General features: G+C 34.0%; 1 protein-coding gene and 1 long non-coding RNA gene across 2 annotated transcripts; both read right to left on the bottom strand.

Annotated features, from left to right (window-relative positions):
* Positions 1 to 904: 904 nt before the first annotated feature.
* LOC105956872 (uncharacterized) lies at positions 905 to 5,085 on the bottom strand. Its single transcript, XR_001172713.2, has 3 exons — positions 4,306 to 5,085; positions 2,489 to 3,174; positions 905 to 2,100 (listed from the first exon to the last, which is right to left on the bottom strand). It is a non-coding gene; the product is annotated as an uncharacterized LOC105956872 (long non-coding RNA).
* Positions 5,086 to 14,033: 8,948 nt separating this feature from the next.
* On the bottom strand, positions 14,034 to 15,661 carry LOC148768590 (uncharacterized). The gene is made up of 2 exons (XM_088821282.1): positions 14,468 to 15,661; positions 14,034 to 14,156 (listed from the first exon to the last, which is right to left on the bottom strand). Exons 1-2 carry the CDS (start codon positions 15,659 to 15,661, stop codon positions 14,034 to 14,036), a joined length of 1,317 nt encoding a protein of 438 aa, XP_088677408.1.
* Positions 15,662 to 16,032: the final 371 nt, after the last annotated feature.

Raw genomic sequence — 16,032 nt, 5'->3', positions numbered from 1 at the left:
AGAGAGTCAGCGACTGTAATTGAAGAAGACGAGTTTTTATTTTTATTGTTTTTGTTTGCAACCCTGTTGTTTTGAGCGCCGATTCAATGCATTAAATTTGAATTCATATATACGGTGATTCTGTTATAATTATATAAAGTGGTTTGTAATTGATTTCATATGTACGAACTGCTGTTTTGTTGTTTGTGCGAACGATAGCATATGGATCATTTATGTTCTTATGTATGAAACCAGGAGTTTTTTTTTTTTTTTTTTTTTTGTGTGTGCTGATTATGTTGAGATTTTATAGTCGTGTTATGCAGGTAACACGATTATTGTTTTTACAGTAACATGTTCCTAATTTACTTTTATTGTAGTTGATTTACTTATAGTCGTTAATGTAGTAACTAATCATGGTTGTTTCATATATATTCTCTATTTAGATGGATATCAGTGTTAATATTTTTGTGAAGTACGGGGGTTTGGTTGCTTTGAAGCGATCTTCTGGACTTACTTTCCAAGCATTGGTTGATTTTGCGTGTTCGAAATGGGAATGCTTGAATGCATCTAATATAAGCATCACATATATGGTGGCAGATTGTGGAGAATGCATTATTGCGGATGATGAAGACTTGGTATTCATGTTTGCATTGATGCGCGAGTTATCTGTAGTGCGTATAAATGTCGTGATGAAGGGTGAAGATGATAATGTGATTCGACCAATTCAACATGTGGTTGCACCAATTCGGCATGTCCACACGCAGATGATGCTGCCAATGATCGGCTATGACAAAGATGTTGAGGATATAGAAGATCGTGATTAAGAAAACGTGGCTGCGGTAGTTGAGGGAAGGAAGTTGTTGAGTGTTGATTGGATTTATTTGATAAAAGATATAGGTCAGGTTTTTGAAGGTGGTGTTGCCGATTTCAGAAAAATGCTTATTAAGTTTTCAATTGAAATGGGGTTTGAGTACAAGTATTTCAAGAACTGAGTCATATAGGGTGACGACGATGTGTAAGTACAAACATGAAAAACAATGTTGCTGGAGAATACTCGCTTCCGTTGACAAATATAACAAGTTTTGTTCTATTCGGGCGTATCATAAACATCATACGTGCGGTATGTTTTTTGGGATATAAACATTATGTATAGAAAACAGCCTCAATATACTTGGGTTAGACAGTTTCGATCAAAACTTTGGGCAACGTGGTCATTCGTCAGGAACGTTCAACTAAAGCAAGCACACCTCGATTGCCTAAAACGAACACCCTTCTACCATTTAGTATTACCATTTACGGAAACCAAGTACTTTCATCCGCAGTTAGGGGGACACAAGATGGTAGTATACAACTACTTCTTACGTATGATAAAAAACGAGGTGCATTCGAAATAGCAGGCAAAGCTCTCAATATATAGCCAAACGAGTTTGACTTGATATTTGGAATCAAATCTGGAACACGGGTGAAATAAACAAAGCAAAGTAGTATTCCACAGTCTCTACTCGGAAGGAGGAGATTCCAACGCTACACATTCCAGACGTACTTAGAGAACCTCGAACTCTGTAGCTAACTGTGGGTCAGTTGAGGTTTTAATTCGTTGCTCTAACTCTTTGTTGCGGTCCGAAATATTGGTTGCTTTTGTTCGCCATGTTTTTGCCTCCTGTAGAGCACATGCAAGCCTCGCCTCAAGTATTGTGTTCTATGTCAACAAATCATCGTTCTGTTCGTCAACATATTTCGGTTTCTTTCTCCCCGAAGATTGCTCAATGGGACTAGCTGGTGCATCATGGTCATGTTAATCATCGTTCACATTATCTGCATCAACCGATTCACTTTCACTGTCATGCGGCTCGTTTCTTGCTTCTGAATCGTCACTCTCCTCGTCCTCATTGTCATGCAGCTCGTTGTCACTAATATCTTGTTCTTCATAATTTCCACTCAACGATGAACGTTCCACATCGGTCTCTTCAATGGGGTGCCTATTACTTGTTTGTTGGTGATGTCCTTTATAGTTGTACAAGCAAGTTTTTCTTTAAAAGTCTCCAAGCTCCATTTTCTGAATCTTAGAAATGCGTCTAGGTGTAATGGTTCGACATAATTGACTCGTTCACACATCCAGAACTGTCAAGTTACGTCACAAAAAAGAGGTTAACACAAATAATTAAAACTATTATTTGCAGAGTGTAGTCAAAGAAAGGAACTCAAACTTGATAAATAATTAAACAAATATGTAACCACATAAATATTACAATACAGTCATAGAATAAATAAACTATTCCTGTAAATACAGTACTGAATGTGTGAATACATTTGCATTTAGTTGTAAGTAATCTATTTTTTTACAAAACAACCGTTTAATTAATCAACTAATAGAAAACATCAGTCTCTTAAAATAAACAAGGACACATAAACACCAAATACAGTTATAATCAGAAAATGATTCACAAAGAAGTTTGTTTTAGTGTTGAAAAACTAATATAGTTCAGTAATTACAAAATAAAAGACTTACCAGAAAGAGAGGTACACAATCTTTCACCGCTTCTGCTTCATTGTTTTTTACATACTTCATTAGCAAATCAAGAACGGGTTTTCCCCAATTGTACTCTTTTAATTGATCGATGTCGTCGCACAACTTGAATTTCCACGCATTGACCACATCCCCAGAATTTGTAAATAAAAGAATGGACAATATATGTACTATTACTATACGCACGGTGTCCTCAATATCCTCTTCAATGTTGCTTCCAACAATTTTCATCAACTCTTCTTTGAGTATATTTGGCGAAACCTTTGTGTAGCGTTGGAATCTCCTCCTTCCGAATAGAGACTATGAAATACTACTTCGCTTTGAATATTTCACCCTTGTTCCAGATTTGATTCCAAATATCAAGTTAAACTCGTTTGGCTGTATATTGAGAGCTTTGCCTGCTATTTTGAATGCACCTCATTTTTTGTCATACGTAAGTAGTAGTTGTATACTACCATCTTGTGTCCACCTTACTGCGGATGAAAGTACTTGTGTTTTCGCAAATGGTAATACTAAATGTTAGAAGGGCGTTCGTTTTAGGCAATCGAGGTGTGCTTGCTTTAGATGAACGTTTCTGAAGAATGACCACATTGCCCAAATATTTGATCGAAATTGTCTAACACATGTACCCTTTTTCTTTCTCTTTTTGACAATCCTTTTCGTACCCTCTGTTACACAAAGTAGAAATAACATTAAATAACGTATTAAACTAAGCAACTTTTGAAGAACTATTTTGCTAAACATATTTTTACGAAGCCAACACTTGCAGTATTTTTCCTATAATAAATATTCAACCCCATTCTAAACTTCAACATGTTTGATTACATTTTCCCGAAAAAAATATAGTCAGTACATAAACGATTAAGGTACAATATTGACAAAGAAACAATTTAAGATATCAACCTGTCTAACAGGCTTCATTTGAAATCCAACTATTTACAGAATAGTCTATTTACAAAATAGTCTATTTACATCCTAATGAACTATTTACAGAATAGTCTATAAACATTCAACACAAATAGTCTATTTAATACTCCAAGAACAGTCAAGACAAACAATCAAATAGACTATTTTGATTCACAATGTGTCATGCGATTTTTTGAATGAACAAGTTCTACCTACAAATGCCGAATAATTCCAACTAGAATGACATATTAATAACAATTCTTAATAAACTATTTACACAAACATCTACGACACAGTTATATATTCTACAATTACATAATTTACAAGCAATTGTTTACAAAATAACCTGTTTGCAGTATGCTCAAACAGGATTACACTGTTTCTTTCAAAGTCATCTAATCTAACTATATACCAACAAAACCATATATGTAAGATTCAACAATTTCTGATTTAGCTACTTACAAAACAACTATTTAACAAATTCACCAATTTCAAATTATATTAATTTCCCCATAAATAGACTTCAAGCCCACGATTTTCACGGTCAACAATTACTAATGAACTATTTACAAAATAGTCTATTTGCATTCAACACAAATAGTCGAATAAATACACCAAGAACAGTCAAGACAAACAACCAAATAGTCTACTGTGCTTCACAATGTGTTATGTAATTTTTGAGTGAACAAGTTCTACATACAAATGCTCACTAATTCCAGCAAGAATAACAGATTAATTACATGCGTCGGTTTGCCGAATGTCAATGCTTTTGTCCTACGTTCTCATGTTCACAAAAAATAAAATGTAAAAGAAACACATTTGTAGATGGTGTTTTTTGGTAGAATCGAAGATAGGAAGTTAATGAACATGACTATTTCAGTTGGGATACTTACTGCTAGCAGACGTCGCTTTATTTTCCGATTCAGTGGTTTGTTGTCCATTGCTTCAAGAATTACACTGATTTTGTAGCTTCATCGCCTATTTTATTTACCCAGGAAACGAGACAATATAGTCGTTTCACAGATTTTGGTGAGTGAGTCAGGATTTTGGCAGCAATTCGAATTTTTGTGCCATAGGTAGGGGTGGAAATCGGACGGATCAGATCGGATATAAGCTTTTCGGAAAATTTTCGATTTTTTTCGGAAGTGCAAAATCTGTTCGGATTCCGATTTTTTCGGAATCTTAAAACTGATTCCGATTCCGATTTTTCGAAAATTTTCGGAAATTCGGAATTTTTTGAAAAAAAGGAAGAAAAAGAAAAAAAAATCAAAAACACCGTAAAAAAAAAAAACCATACCCAACAACAAACGATTCTACACAAAGTGCAACACTATCAATGATTTTCATTCTCATCAAATTACGAGAATAAATGGACATATAACACATGAATAATCCCTAAAATTACAAAATTTATGCTGAATTTTCAAAAGAAAGGGATTTTTGTCTTTGTAGTTTGCGTGATCGATCGGTCGAAAAAAAAATTAAGAACGATACAGGAGATTTGGTTGAAGAACATAACATTAATGTTAGCAAATGAATGTTGCTATGAAGAAAAAAATACTAAGTTTGAAAGAAAGAAGAAAAAAGAAGAAGGTAAGCAGCAGCGGCGCTGCATAGAAATAAATTGAAAATTAGGTTACAAATAAAATAATAGGTGTAAACGTGTAGTTGTGTACTTGTGTATGTAAAATGGGATCAATACTACATGGGTCTAAATAATATTTTTAAAGGGTAAATTACAAACACCCCCTGAGGTATGGTTAAATTACGAAAACCCCCCTCTTGTTTGGATAATTACATCTACCCCCCTCAACTATGATTTTTTCTTACCTTTATGGTGCCAAATTCAACATAGTCATCTAGATTCCGTGAAATGTGCTCTAGTTTGTACTCTTTGTGTAAAAAATACAGTTTTCGATGCACCACAAACTGATATATACAAGCTAAAAATCACATATTATGGTCATCTTGCTTCATAATGTAGAGTTTGAATGGGATAAAACGGGTACAAAAGTGATAATATTCCATATAATCTCGAAGATTCCACTAAATTTGATGAGTTGAGGGGGGTGGTTGTAATTATCCAAACAAGAGGGGTGTTTTTGTAATTTAGTCATACCTCAGGGGGGTGTTTGTAATTTACCCTATTTTTAAATAAAAAAACAATATGGCCCAACCCAAAATAAAGATTATAGTGACCCAATATACATATATAATAATTTTTTAATATAAAAAATTGGAAAATTTTGGAAAAAATCGGAAATATTCGGAATTATTTTGGATCGGAATTAAGAAATTCCGGAGATTTTATATCAAGTTCCGATTCTGAAATCGGACTACAAAAAATCGCTCCAAAATCGGAAATATTCGGACCGGAATCTGCGAAAATCGGAAAATTCGTTCCGATTTCCACCCCTAGCCATAGGTTATGTCGCCAATGTAGCCGTTTAGGAGATTTAGGGTTTATAGTGGGAGTTATGAAAATATTTGGGAAAGCGAGATTTTGGGGATATATTTCAGTGATTTTAATTTCCGGATTTAGGGTGTGTTTTTTGTTTAGAAAAAAATGTGGCTCCAAGAAGGCTAGTTTCGGGATTCATTAAAATTGTGAGTTTATTAATATTGAAAATATGGCTGGATCCCCCATTATTAAAAGGGGCAATTTGCTATAGGTCTCTGTATATTATAATTTATGTGAATAGATCCAAGTTAAAATCTCCATATTTTAATAAATTAATTATATTTATTTTGGCAGAAATATACTTACTTTAAATCAAATTAAATCCCTCAAAATATCTCCACCAAATCAACTTTCCCCAAAATTCTCTCTTCCAAACTAAAATAAAATTAATTCGCAAAAGAAAAAATACAGTATTTATCGTTCAAACTTAGATTGTCAAAAATTCACCACCGCCAAAACCGCTGCGCCACTGCCGCAGCTGCCGTGCCCGCTAATGACTCTGTAAAATGCAAATAGCAAACTAATAATTAAAACTTGCAGTCAAACAGCAAACTACGTATGAATTCGCCAAATGCAAACAGCAAACTGAACAAGAAAAAAAAAATCAGCGTCATCTAATTACAAACAACAAAATGAAAATATGATATATCTAAATGCAAATAATAACAATAAAAATACAAAACGAAAAAAAAAATCATACATATGAGAAAAATGCAAAAAACAACAATAAAATTATAAAAAATATTTTATCAATGCAAAAATTGCAGTTTGCAGTTTGCAAAAAAATCTACTGTTATAGGTTGCATTTTGCAGTTTATGTCTAATGCTGCAATTTGATTTGCCGTTTCAATTCTTTTTTTTTTTTTTTTTTTCTTTTTTGCTATTTATTGAACCAAAATCAATTAGAAATACAAACATACATTATAAACTCACTACATATAAATACAAAGCGAGAAAAAAAACAAACTCACTTTTTGCAAGCAAGAAGCGAGTTATGTTTGTTGTCCGCTTTTAACTCTTTAACCGAAAAATCATCTAATAATGTAAAGTTTAAAAAAAAAACATTCTTCTCTATAACATAATCCCAAAAAATTAGAATTCCAAAGAAAAAATAACCGAATAGATGTGATCGAGAAAGGAGTATAGAGAAAGAAAGAAGCTGATCGAAACAAAAATCAGAAAGGTATTGATCGAAAAGAAAAAAATTAGAAGAACAAAGCAAGAGACACGAGATGGAGATGGAGAGAAATATGAGAGATTATATAGGAAGAAAGATACGTAAGATTGGAGAGAGAGAGTGAGTGATATATGAGATATATTTTCTTATTAATTGAGGGTGCTTATGTCCATATGTTAATTGTTTTATTTTATTTATATTATTTATATGTCAAATCTCTCCCTATTTTCCCGTTAAAACACTATCACCACAAACCCACTATCAAAAGAATTGCAAAACCTCCCAAAACCAGAAATTTTCACGGCCGTGGATCGGCGATTTTTTTGCACTCCGACCAAGCCTCCGTAGGTACGTCGTCGCCACTCGCTGAATCGCTATCATCCATCGATTTGTTGATATGTTTTGGCTAAATCGACTATCACGTTTGTGTAATTGCAGATCTGTTATAATCGCATACCGAATTCGAGCACTAAATCAGTGATATTGCAACAATTGATGGGCAGGACATCCACCAGAAGTGATATCGTCGTTGGCCGCCGTCGCCGCCGCCGTCACTGCTCCAATCTAGGGTTACTCTAATCTAGGATTACTCAAATCTAGTGTTTTGATAATTCTTCGGCCCATAGTTGATTAACGAGATGCATAGTCGAATTATGGACTATCCCATATCATTTAATAGACTATCCCACTGGTATAATTTTACTATGGATCTCGTTAATCGACTATGGGCCGAAGAATCATCAAAACCCTAGATTTGAGAAGTGACGGCGGCGGATTTGTGTTTTAAAATTAATAGACTATCTCATATCTTTTAATAGACTATCCCATGTATCTAATTCGACTATGGGTTTAGTTATTTGACTATTGGGCCGAAGAATCAACAAAATCCTAGATCTGATAAGTGATGGCGACGGATTTGTGTTTTAATATTGTTAGACTATCCCATATCATGTAATAGACTATCTCATTGATCTAATTCGACTATGGATCTCGTTAATCGACTATGGATCCCGTATTATTCAACCACATAGTATATTAATAATTTTAATATAGTACATTTAATCTGCTATGATAGTATATTACGGTTATAGTAGTGATATGAAATTGTGTTACAAACAATATACCACTGAAATGACAAGAACATTGAGAAAAAAACCAACGTAAAGTATTCCAACATAACCAATAAAATAGTACATTAATAATCTCATAACTTCAATCTGGGGTTTTGATAAAATACTTAAAACACATCATAACACAATCAAACCAATATGTCGAGTTAAAAAACTCTAGTACATTAATAATCTCATAATAGTATAATAAAATGATAATGGTAGTATCATACGATATTCATAATAGTATACTACTGTATTACAACGGTTTAGCACTTAACCGACGTTACCGAGCCATTACATCGTAAACACCTCTTTATAGCAACCAACCCACCAAACCTCAACAAAATCCGACGAAATTCGCCATCGAAAAAACCTAAAATCATGAAACAAAATTAAAAATGCAGAATACTAAAAAATGATTAAATAGACTGCAAATACATTTGAATGACAATACATTAATATCATCAAAAATAAACTTAAAATGCAAAATCCATAGATTAAATTAAAAAAGACTACGAAATATATTTTAATGTACCACCGGGCATACTAAAATCGACTATTGTAAACAAATAAACCAACTATCAATATGGATCAAACTCATGAACTCGACCACAGCAGACATTTATTTCGATTATTGCATAAACCAACTACGACGCTCATATAAAACAACTCTGGTCCGACTGCGTGAACCATCCTCTTCTAACTCTGTGAATCCTCTTCTAAACAAACATCATCAGCCAAAAACAACGATGTATATGTGACGACGTAATTTTGTTAAAAAACGTTCTACTTAATAGAATCAAGTATCAACACAACTCTTAAAAATGTCTAACCACGGTACACGACAACCCTGGACATACAGCGAAAATAAAAAACGAAAAAAAACGCATTCATACCCGCTTAACAACGTACAACAATGAACACTCAAATCCGATCCTATTTCCACGCCGGTGAAAAAATCTTCAAAGACGATAGAAAAACGATGAAACGCAGGAGAAAATCTTCAACACATATCGTACACGATTTGATAGAAACGGCCAATAAACTCACGTAAATTTATTCCGTGATTTTAGGCAACGTATGAGCAAATCTCATATCATGTAGTTAAGGAAATAAATACCGTTCAAAAATAAAACAGGGGTATTAAAGGGAAAATATATAATATATTTTGCCAAGTTGGCAAATTTGGGTGTATCTCAAAAAGGGAAAAATTAATTGGATCTACCTCATTAGAAAATATGAACATGGGGGTTATCCCTAATAAACCCTATTTTTTTATGTATTAAAATACTAATAATTCGAACACTATGGGAAGGATAATTAGGACAACAACTGAAATAATTCATTTTTTTTTTTAAAAGATATACGCTTATTTTTTGGTTAACGAGATTCGAAAGTTATGGGAAGAATAATTAGGGCAACCAATTAAGAGGGTGTTTGGCTAAACTTATAAGATGTTAAAAGGAGCTTATAAGATGTTTTAGAGCTTATAAGCTCTTCCAAAGTGTTTGGTAAAATTTTAAGAAAAGATCTTAATTTTTTCAAAAGTAAGCTGTTGGAGAGCAAATAATATCTTTTTAAAAAAGTACATCTACCCCCACCTTTTTATTTAAGATCTTATAATGAGTAAAAATATGAAATAAACTCATTATCCAAACACTCTAAAAATTAATCCTAAAAATAAGCTGTAACAGCTTATCAGCTCTTAAAACATCTTATCAGATGTAAGAGCTTATCAACTATTTAAAATAAGCTTAGCCAAACACCCTCTAAGATTCAAAAATTAAGGGAATGCTAATGATAATTAGTGTAGCCAATTAAATAATTAAAAAAATGAATTAAAAAAAGGTAAGATATGTACAACAATAACTTCAAAGTGTGTGGGAAAGATTGCCCTTAGAATTTATCTGACAACTCTTTTTTTTTTTAAATAAGATTTTTGATCAGCGTAAATGGCAAATAGGCCCATGACAAGGGCATTTAATTAAAAGAGGGACATCCAATTTTTTTGTCTTTCAAATAAATCCAGCACATTCAAACTTATTTGCAAATAAGGAAAATCCTTTTATATATACCAAAATTACCCCCAATTCATTGAAAACCAATTAAACTCCAAGTTCATGATTTAGATCCCAATTTAGCCAAATTTCATCAATTAACCAATTTTAACCCTAATTTTAATTTTGACCCCAATTTTAACCCACCACCACCGGAGACCGCCGGTCGCCGCCATTGACCGCCGGTCTCCGGCGTTGACTTTTTTTTTTTGAAAAACTTTTTTTTTCCTAATTTTTTTTTCCGACCGGTCAACTGCCGTTGACCGCCGGGTCTCCGGCGTAGACTTTTTTTTTCTTTTTTTATAATTTTGTTTTTTCTTAAAAAAAATATTTTAATTAATATTACTGTATTCGTTGCTAAATTACTGTCTCCCGCATTTATTTAACTGTCGGAGACAGTAATTTAACTGTTAATTGACTTTTTTATTCTTAAAAAAATATTTTTAATTAATATTACTGTATTCGTTGCTAAATTACTGTCTCCAGCAGTTATTTAACTGTCGGAGGCAGTAATTTAACTGTTAATTGACTTTTTTTATTCTTAAAAAAATATTTTTGATTAATATTATTGTATTCGTTGCTAAATTACTGTCTCCAACAATTATTTAACTGTCGGAGACAAAAATTTAATTGTTAATTGACTTTTTTTTTTATTTTTTTTCTTAAAAAAAATTATTTTAATTAATATTACTGCCTTGGCTGCTAAATTACTGCTCCAACAGTAATTTAACTGTCTTAGACAATAATATTAATAATATTACTGTTCGGGAAAATAATATTCATAATATTACCGTCCCAAACAGTAATATTACTGTTTGAGACAATAATTTAATAGTCAAGACAGTAATATTAATTAAATTTTTTTCTAAGAAAAAAAATTCCAAAAAAAAAAAGTCAACGCCGGAGACCGGCGGTCAACGGTGGTTGACTGGCCGGAAAAAAAATTCAGGAAAAAAAAGTTTTTCATAAAAAAAAAAAGTTCAACGCCGGAATCTGACCGGAAAAAAAACATTCAGAAAAAAAATTATTTTTTGAAAAAAAAAAATTTTGGGGGGTTAATGTGATATATTTGTTTAAATCCAGGGTCAATGTGTAATATTAAGGAAGTTAGAGCATAATGGGTGGAATTGATAAGAATTATATTATGGAGGGTATTTTAGACTAAAGACATAGAGATGACTTTAATTGAGAGAGTGTTTTCTTTGTGGACCAAAATGCATTTAAGTCTCATGTGATGAACATTTTTGCCATTTGCCCTCTTGATAATAATAAACTACTATTATCATCTCAAAAAAGATAACCTACTATTAATGATGCACTTAAAACTTGGGATAAATTGTATAAAATAAATGAGTAATTTTCTATAGGACATCCATTCTAAGATTATATAGGTTGTAATTCAAGTTATATGTTATATTTTGCTATTACCCCTATTAATATTTTTGACCGATTCGCCCTTTCAGCAAAGTAGGAAAATTCTCTTCCTAAATATAATTATCCACCAAATCACGTTTTAGGTAAAATTGAAGTGAAAAAATCTCATATCGTGAAATTAAAACTGCAAAACCTCTCCCACATCTCTTTCAACGCAAACGCTGTTACCCTATCCCCTGAATTCTCAGGTCGATGGAAAGTTTGTAATTTTGCAAACCGCCACAAGAGGGAAAAATCTAATTTCGTCAAAGTGAAACATGCAAAACCTCTCCCCCATTTCGTTCAACCCAAACTTTGTAACCATAGCCCCTTATTGCGGCCGTTCCGTGACTCTGTCTCGTTGTGGTGAGTCAAGGTGAAAAATCGTTCTGGTTACGGAATCCGGAATAGAGGGCACGGTTCCTGTTCCGTTCCGAAGAACCATGGTAGGAAGTAATCTGAGAAAAAACTCTACATGGCAACCGGTTGTGAATAAAGTTAAACGGCGACTAGCCAACTGGAATGTGAAAGGCTTATATCTCGGTGGGGGTATCGTATTAATAAAATCGGTATTGTCTTCCATACCGATTTACTATTTATCCATGTTCAAATTACAAAAGAAAGTGAACCAAGAGCTATCAAAACTTCAAAGATTTTTTTTGTGGGGAGGATCAGAATTTGGTAACAAAATAGCATGGGTAAAGTGGAAGACATTGTGCAAACCTAAAGAGGAAAGGGGCTGGTATTGTGGGACTTGGAAAATTTTAATGTTGCTCTTCTTGCTAAATGGTGTTGGAAATTATTGACAAATGGTGGCTGGAGAATCAGGGATACGGTTTTTTGAGGGATGTTAGAAAATAGTATGAATAGGAAATCATACGAAATTTTGGAAGGACCCGTGGTTTGGGAGAGAGAATTTGAAAACTAAATTCGAAAGGTTGTATGATGTAGTTTTGGATAAAGAAAGATCAATAGCAAATAAAATAGTATGGGAGAGGGGCGAGTGGAGATGGAGCTGGTAATGGAGGAGGGTGTTATTCCAATGGGAAGAGGAATTATTATGCTCATTAACAAATTCTATTATGTGGGTTATTCCTAATTTGAGCGAGTACATGACACATGGAGATAGAAAGGCGATTTTGTAGGCACCAGGATAGGATAAAAATGATTAATCCCGAATTTGGATTTTAGTGATTTTGTGAAGACTTGAAAAAATAATATTTTTGAGTAGAGAAAGTAAAATACAAGTGTTTTGTGGATGAAAAAATTACTTCTCTTTTTGTTTTTCTTGTCTTGCTTACAATAATCTCTAGCACTCCATATTTATAGTGAGGAGTACATTAATCTACTAATAAATTACAAAATAACTCATACACTAACAACTCTTTTAATTCTAATTTAATACTTAGGAAAATCAAAAGACAATTGTCTATATATCTAGACAATAGTGCTTCAAATTCACATTTATTCAATCCTCCACTTATTCCAACATGAATGTCCATTTCTTAACATGAATTCTTCCAATATTGAATTGCCACTAATTCCAATACTGAATTCACATTAATTCAATTTATTCCAACATTGCCTCCCGTAAATTGAATTTGCTTTTGATTCCCAAACCTTCAACATTTTTCGAAAAAACGGGACCTCCAAGTGGCTTCATGAAAATTTCCGCAAGAGAGATAATTAAGCGAATTGTATCAAGTCTTGAAACGGGAGCAAATACCTCATTGAAGTCTTCTCCTTCTTTTTGCTTGTATCCTTTTGCAACAAGTCTCGCCTTGTATTTGTTGATGGAACCATCAAGATTGGTTTTTGTTTTGAACACCCATTTCACACCAATAGGAGATTTGTGTGAAGGTAAAGGTGTGAGCTCCCAAGTTTCATTTTTTTCAATCGCCTTGATCTCTTCTTTCATCGCTTGATTCCACTTTTCTTCTTTTGAGGCTTCTTCAAAAGAGATTGGATCCTCCCCAGCAAAGAATGCAAAGAAAATAGAATTTGTTGCAGTCATCTCCTCCGTTTCATCATAGAGTACTCTCAAACTCCTCGTTTTTCTTGGCGGGGGTGATGGTGAATTTTGTGGAGGCTCATTTTCACCATCATTTGGTTGCATTGATTGAGAATCGCCTTCTTCGTCTCCAAGGGTCGGACAAGTTAATGATTCGGAACTTTTTGAAAAATCATAAGAGGATTTTTCATCAAAACGAACATCCCGACTTATCACAATTTTTTTCGTTTGAGGATTGTAAAGCTTGTAAGCTTTTGACCTCTCACTATACCCAATGAAAATGCATTTTTCGGCTTTATCGTCGAGTTTGGTCCTCATAGCATTTAGAATATGTGAATATGCAAGACAACCAAATGTTTTAAGATGACTAACATTTGGCTTCTTACCATACTACACCTCATTTGGAATAGAATTCTCCAAGCTCTTCGTCGGTGACCGGTTGATCAAATAAACGGCACAAGCGACCGCTTCAGCCCAAAACTCTGATGGAATATTCTTCTTTTTCAACATACACTGAACCATATCCATGATTGTTCGATTTTTTCGCTCCCCACGCCATTTTGTTGCGGTGTATACCGGGCCGTCAATTCATGTTTAATCCCATGGATTCGACAAAATTCTTCAAATAAAGAAGATAAATATTCTCCACCACGATCACTCCTCAATTTTTTTATTTTGAAACCGGAAAATTTCTCAACTTGGATTTTAAAATCTTTGAAGCATGAAAGAGTTTCGGATTTTTCTTTCACAAAATAAGCCCAAATTTTACTTGTAAAATCATCAATAAATAACAAGAAATAACGATTACCACCGAGAGAGGAAACTTGAAATGGTCCACAAAGGTCACTATGAATGAGCTCCAATGGTGACTTTGATTTCCAATTTGATTTGAAAGGAAATGGCTCTCGGTGTTGCTTCCCCAATTGGCATTCTTCACAAATTTCGTCCATGGCTTTAATGTTCAGCAATCCTTGAACAATTTCCTTGTTTGATAACTCCTTCAAACTTTGGAAATTAAGATGCCCGAACCGGTCATGCCACAACTTTGAAACATCGTCCTTCATAGTTAAATGGCAAGAGGCTTCAAAATTATCAAGTTTGATCGGAAAAATATTATTTCCGGTCAAACCGATATTTGCAATGTGTTGATCCTTCTTTTTCAAAACGCAAGTGAAGTCATCGAAAAACATGTTGAAACCTTTCCTCATCAAGTGACCAACACTTAGCAAATTACTTGCCAAGTTAGGTACATAGTAAACCTCGGACATTGTTTCTACTTTTCCGGATTTTGTTTTGAAGACAATTTCTCCAACACCTTCTAATACGTAGGTGTATCCATCTCCAAGCGTAACTGTCCCATGGCTAGCTTCGATGAGATTTGAGAATAATTTTTTATTCCCCGTCATGTGCTTGCTCGCACCACTATCCAAATACCAAGTATTTTCAAAGCTACCGTTAGATGCAATCAATAAAGTCTCCATATTTTCGACTTTATTTTCATGCAAATAACCAACTTCTTGCCTTTTTTTCTGGATATTTTTCCCAACAATCATTGATTTTGTGTCCCGGTTTATGACAATAATGACACTCAACGTAAGGCCTTGTACCTTTATATGATCCTCGTCCTCGGCCTCTTCCTCTTTGAAATTTGTTCGGAAAATATTTCTCCTCCTCTTTCGCCTCTTCATTTGATTTGGCTGTCCACGGTAATTGTTGTAAGAGTTTCTTCCTCCTCTTATTTGGCCACGACCTCGGCCACGACCACGGAACGAGTCACGGCCTCCCGTGAATATAACTCGGGATTTTAATGCTTGATCCGGAGAAGAAATTTGAGGATATCTTTGAACGATCCTTGCTTCGTGTGCCTCCAATCGTCCTTGTAGACTCTCCAACGCCATTGATGAGAGATCTTGTGACTCTTCGATAGCCACAACAACATGATCAAATTTCACCGGCAAGCTTCGCATAATTTTTTCGACAACCCTTTGGGTTCCCACGACTTCGCCATTTGTCGCCATTTGATTTACAAGAGAGGTGATTCTTGTAAAATATTCAACAATTTTTTTCGTTTTCTTTCATCTCCAATTTTTCGAATTCGGCCCTCAAAGATTGCAAACGAACCTTCTTCACTTCATTTTTCCCGGCATAGGTTGTTTGTAGAATTTCCCATGCCTCCATGGAACTACTCGCCTTGGTTAGTCTTTCATAGACGGGAATTTCAATGGCTTGATATATTTGGAAAAGAGCTTTTCGATCTTTTTGCCTTTCGGTTCTCAAAGTTTGCCTTTGTGCTTCGTCAATTGATCCTCATTTTCGGGAGTCTGAACACCGTCTTCAACAACGCTCCAAATGTCTTGAGATTCAAGACAAAGCTTCATAAGATTACTCC

This window comes from Erythranthe guttata, chromosome 8, assembly GCF_056151865.1.
Source record: "Erythranthe guttata isolate IM_541 chromosome 8, IM_541, whole genome shotgun sequence".
NCBI lineage: Eukaryota > Viridiplantae > Streptophyta > Magnoliopsida > Lamiales > Phrymaceae > Erythranthe > Erythranthe guttata.
The sequence above is the reverse complement of the archived record's forward strand: the minus strand, read 5'-3'. Positions and strand labels throughout refer to the sequence as shown.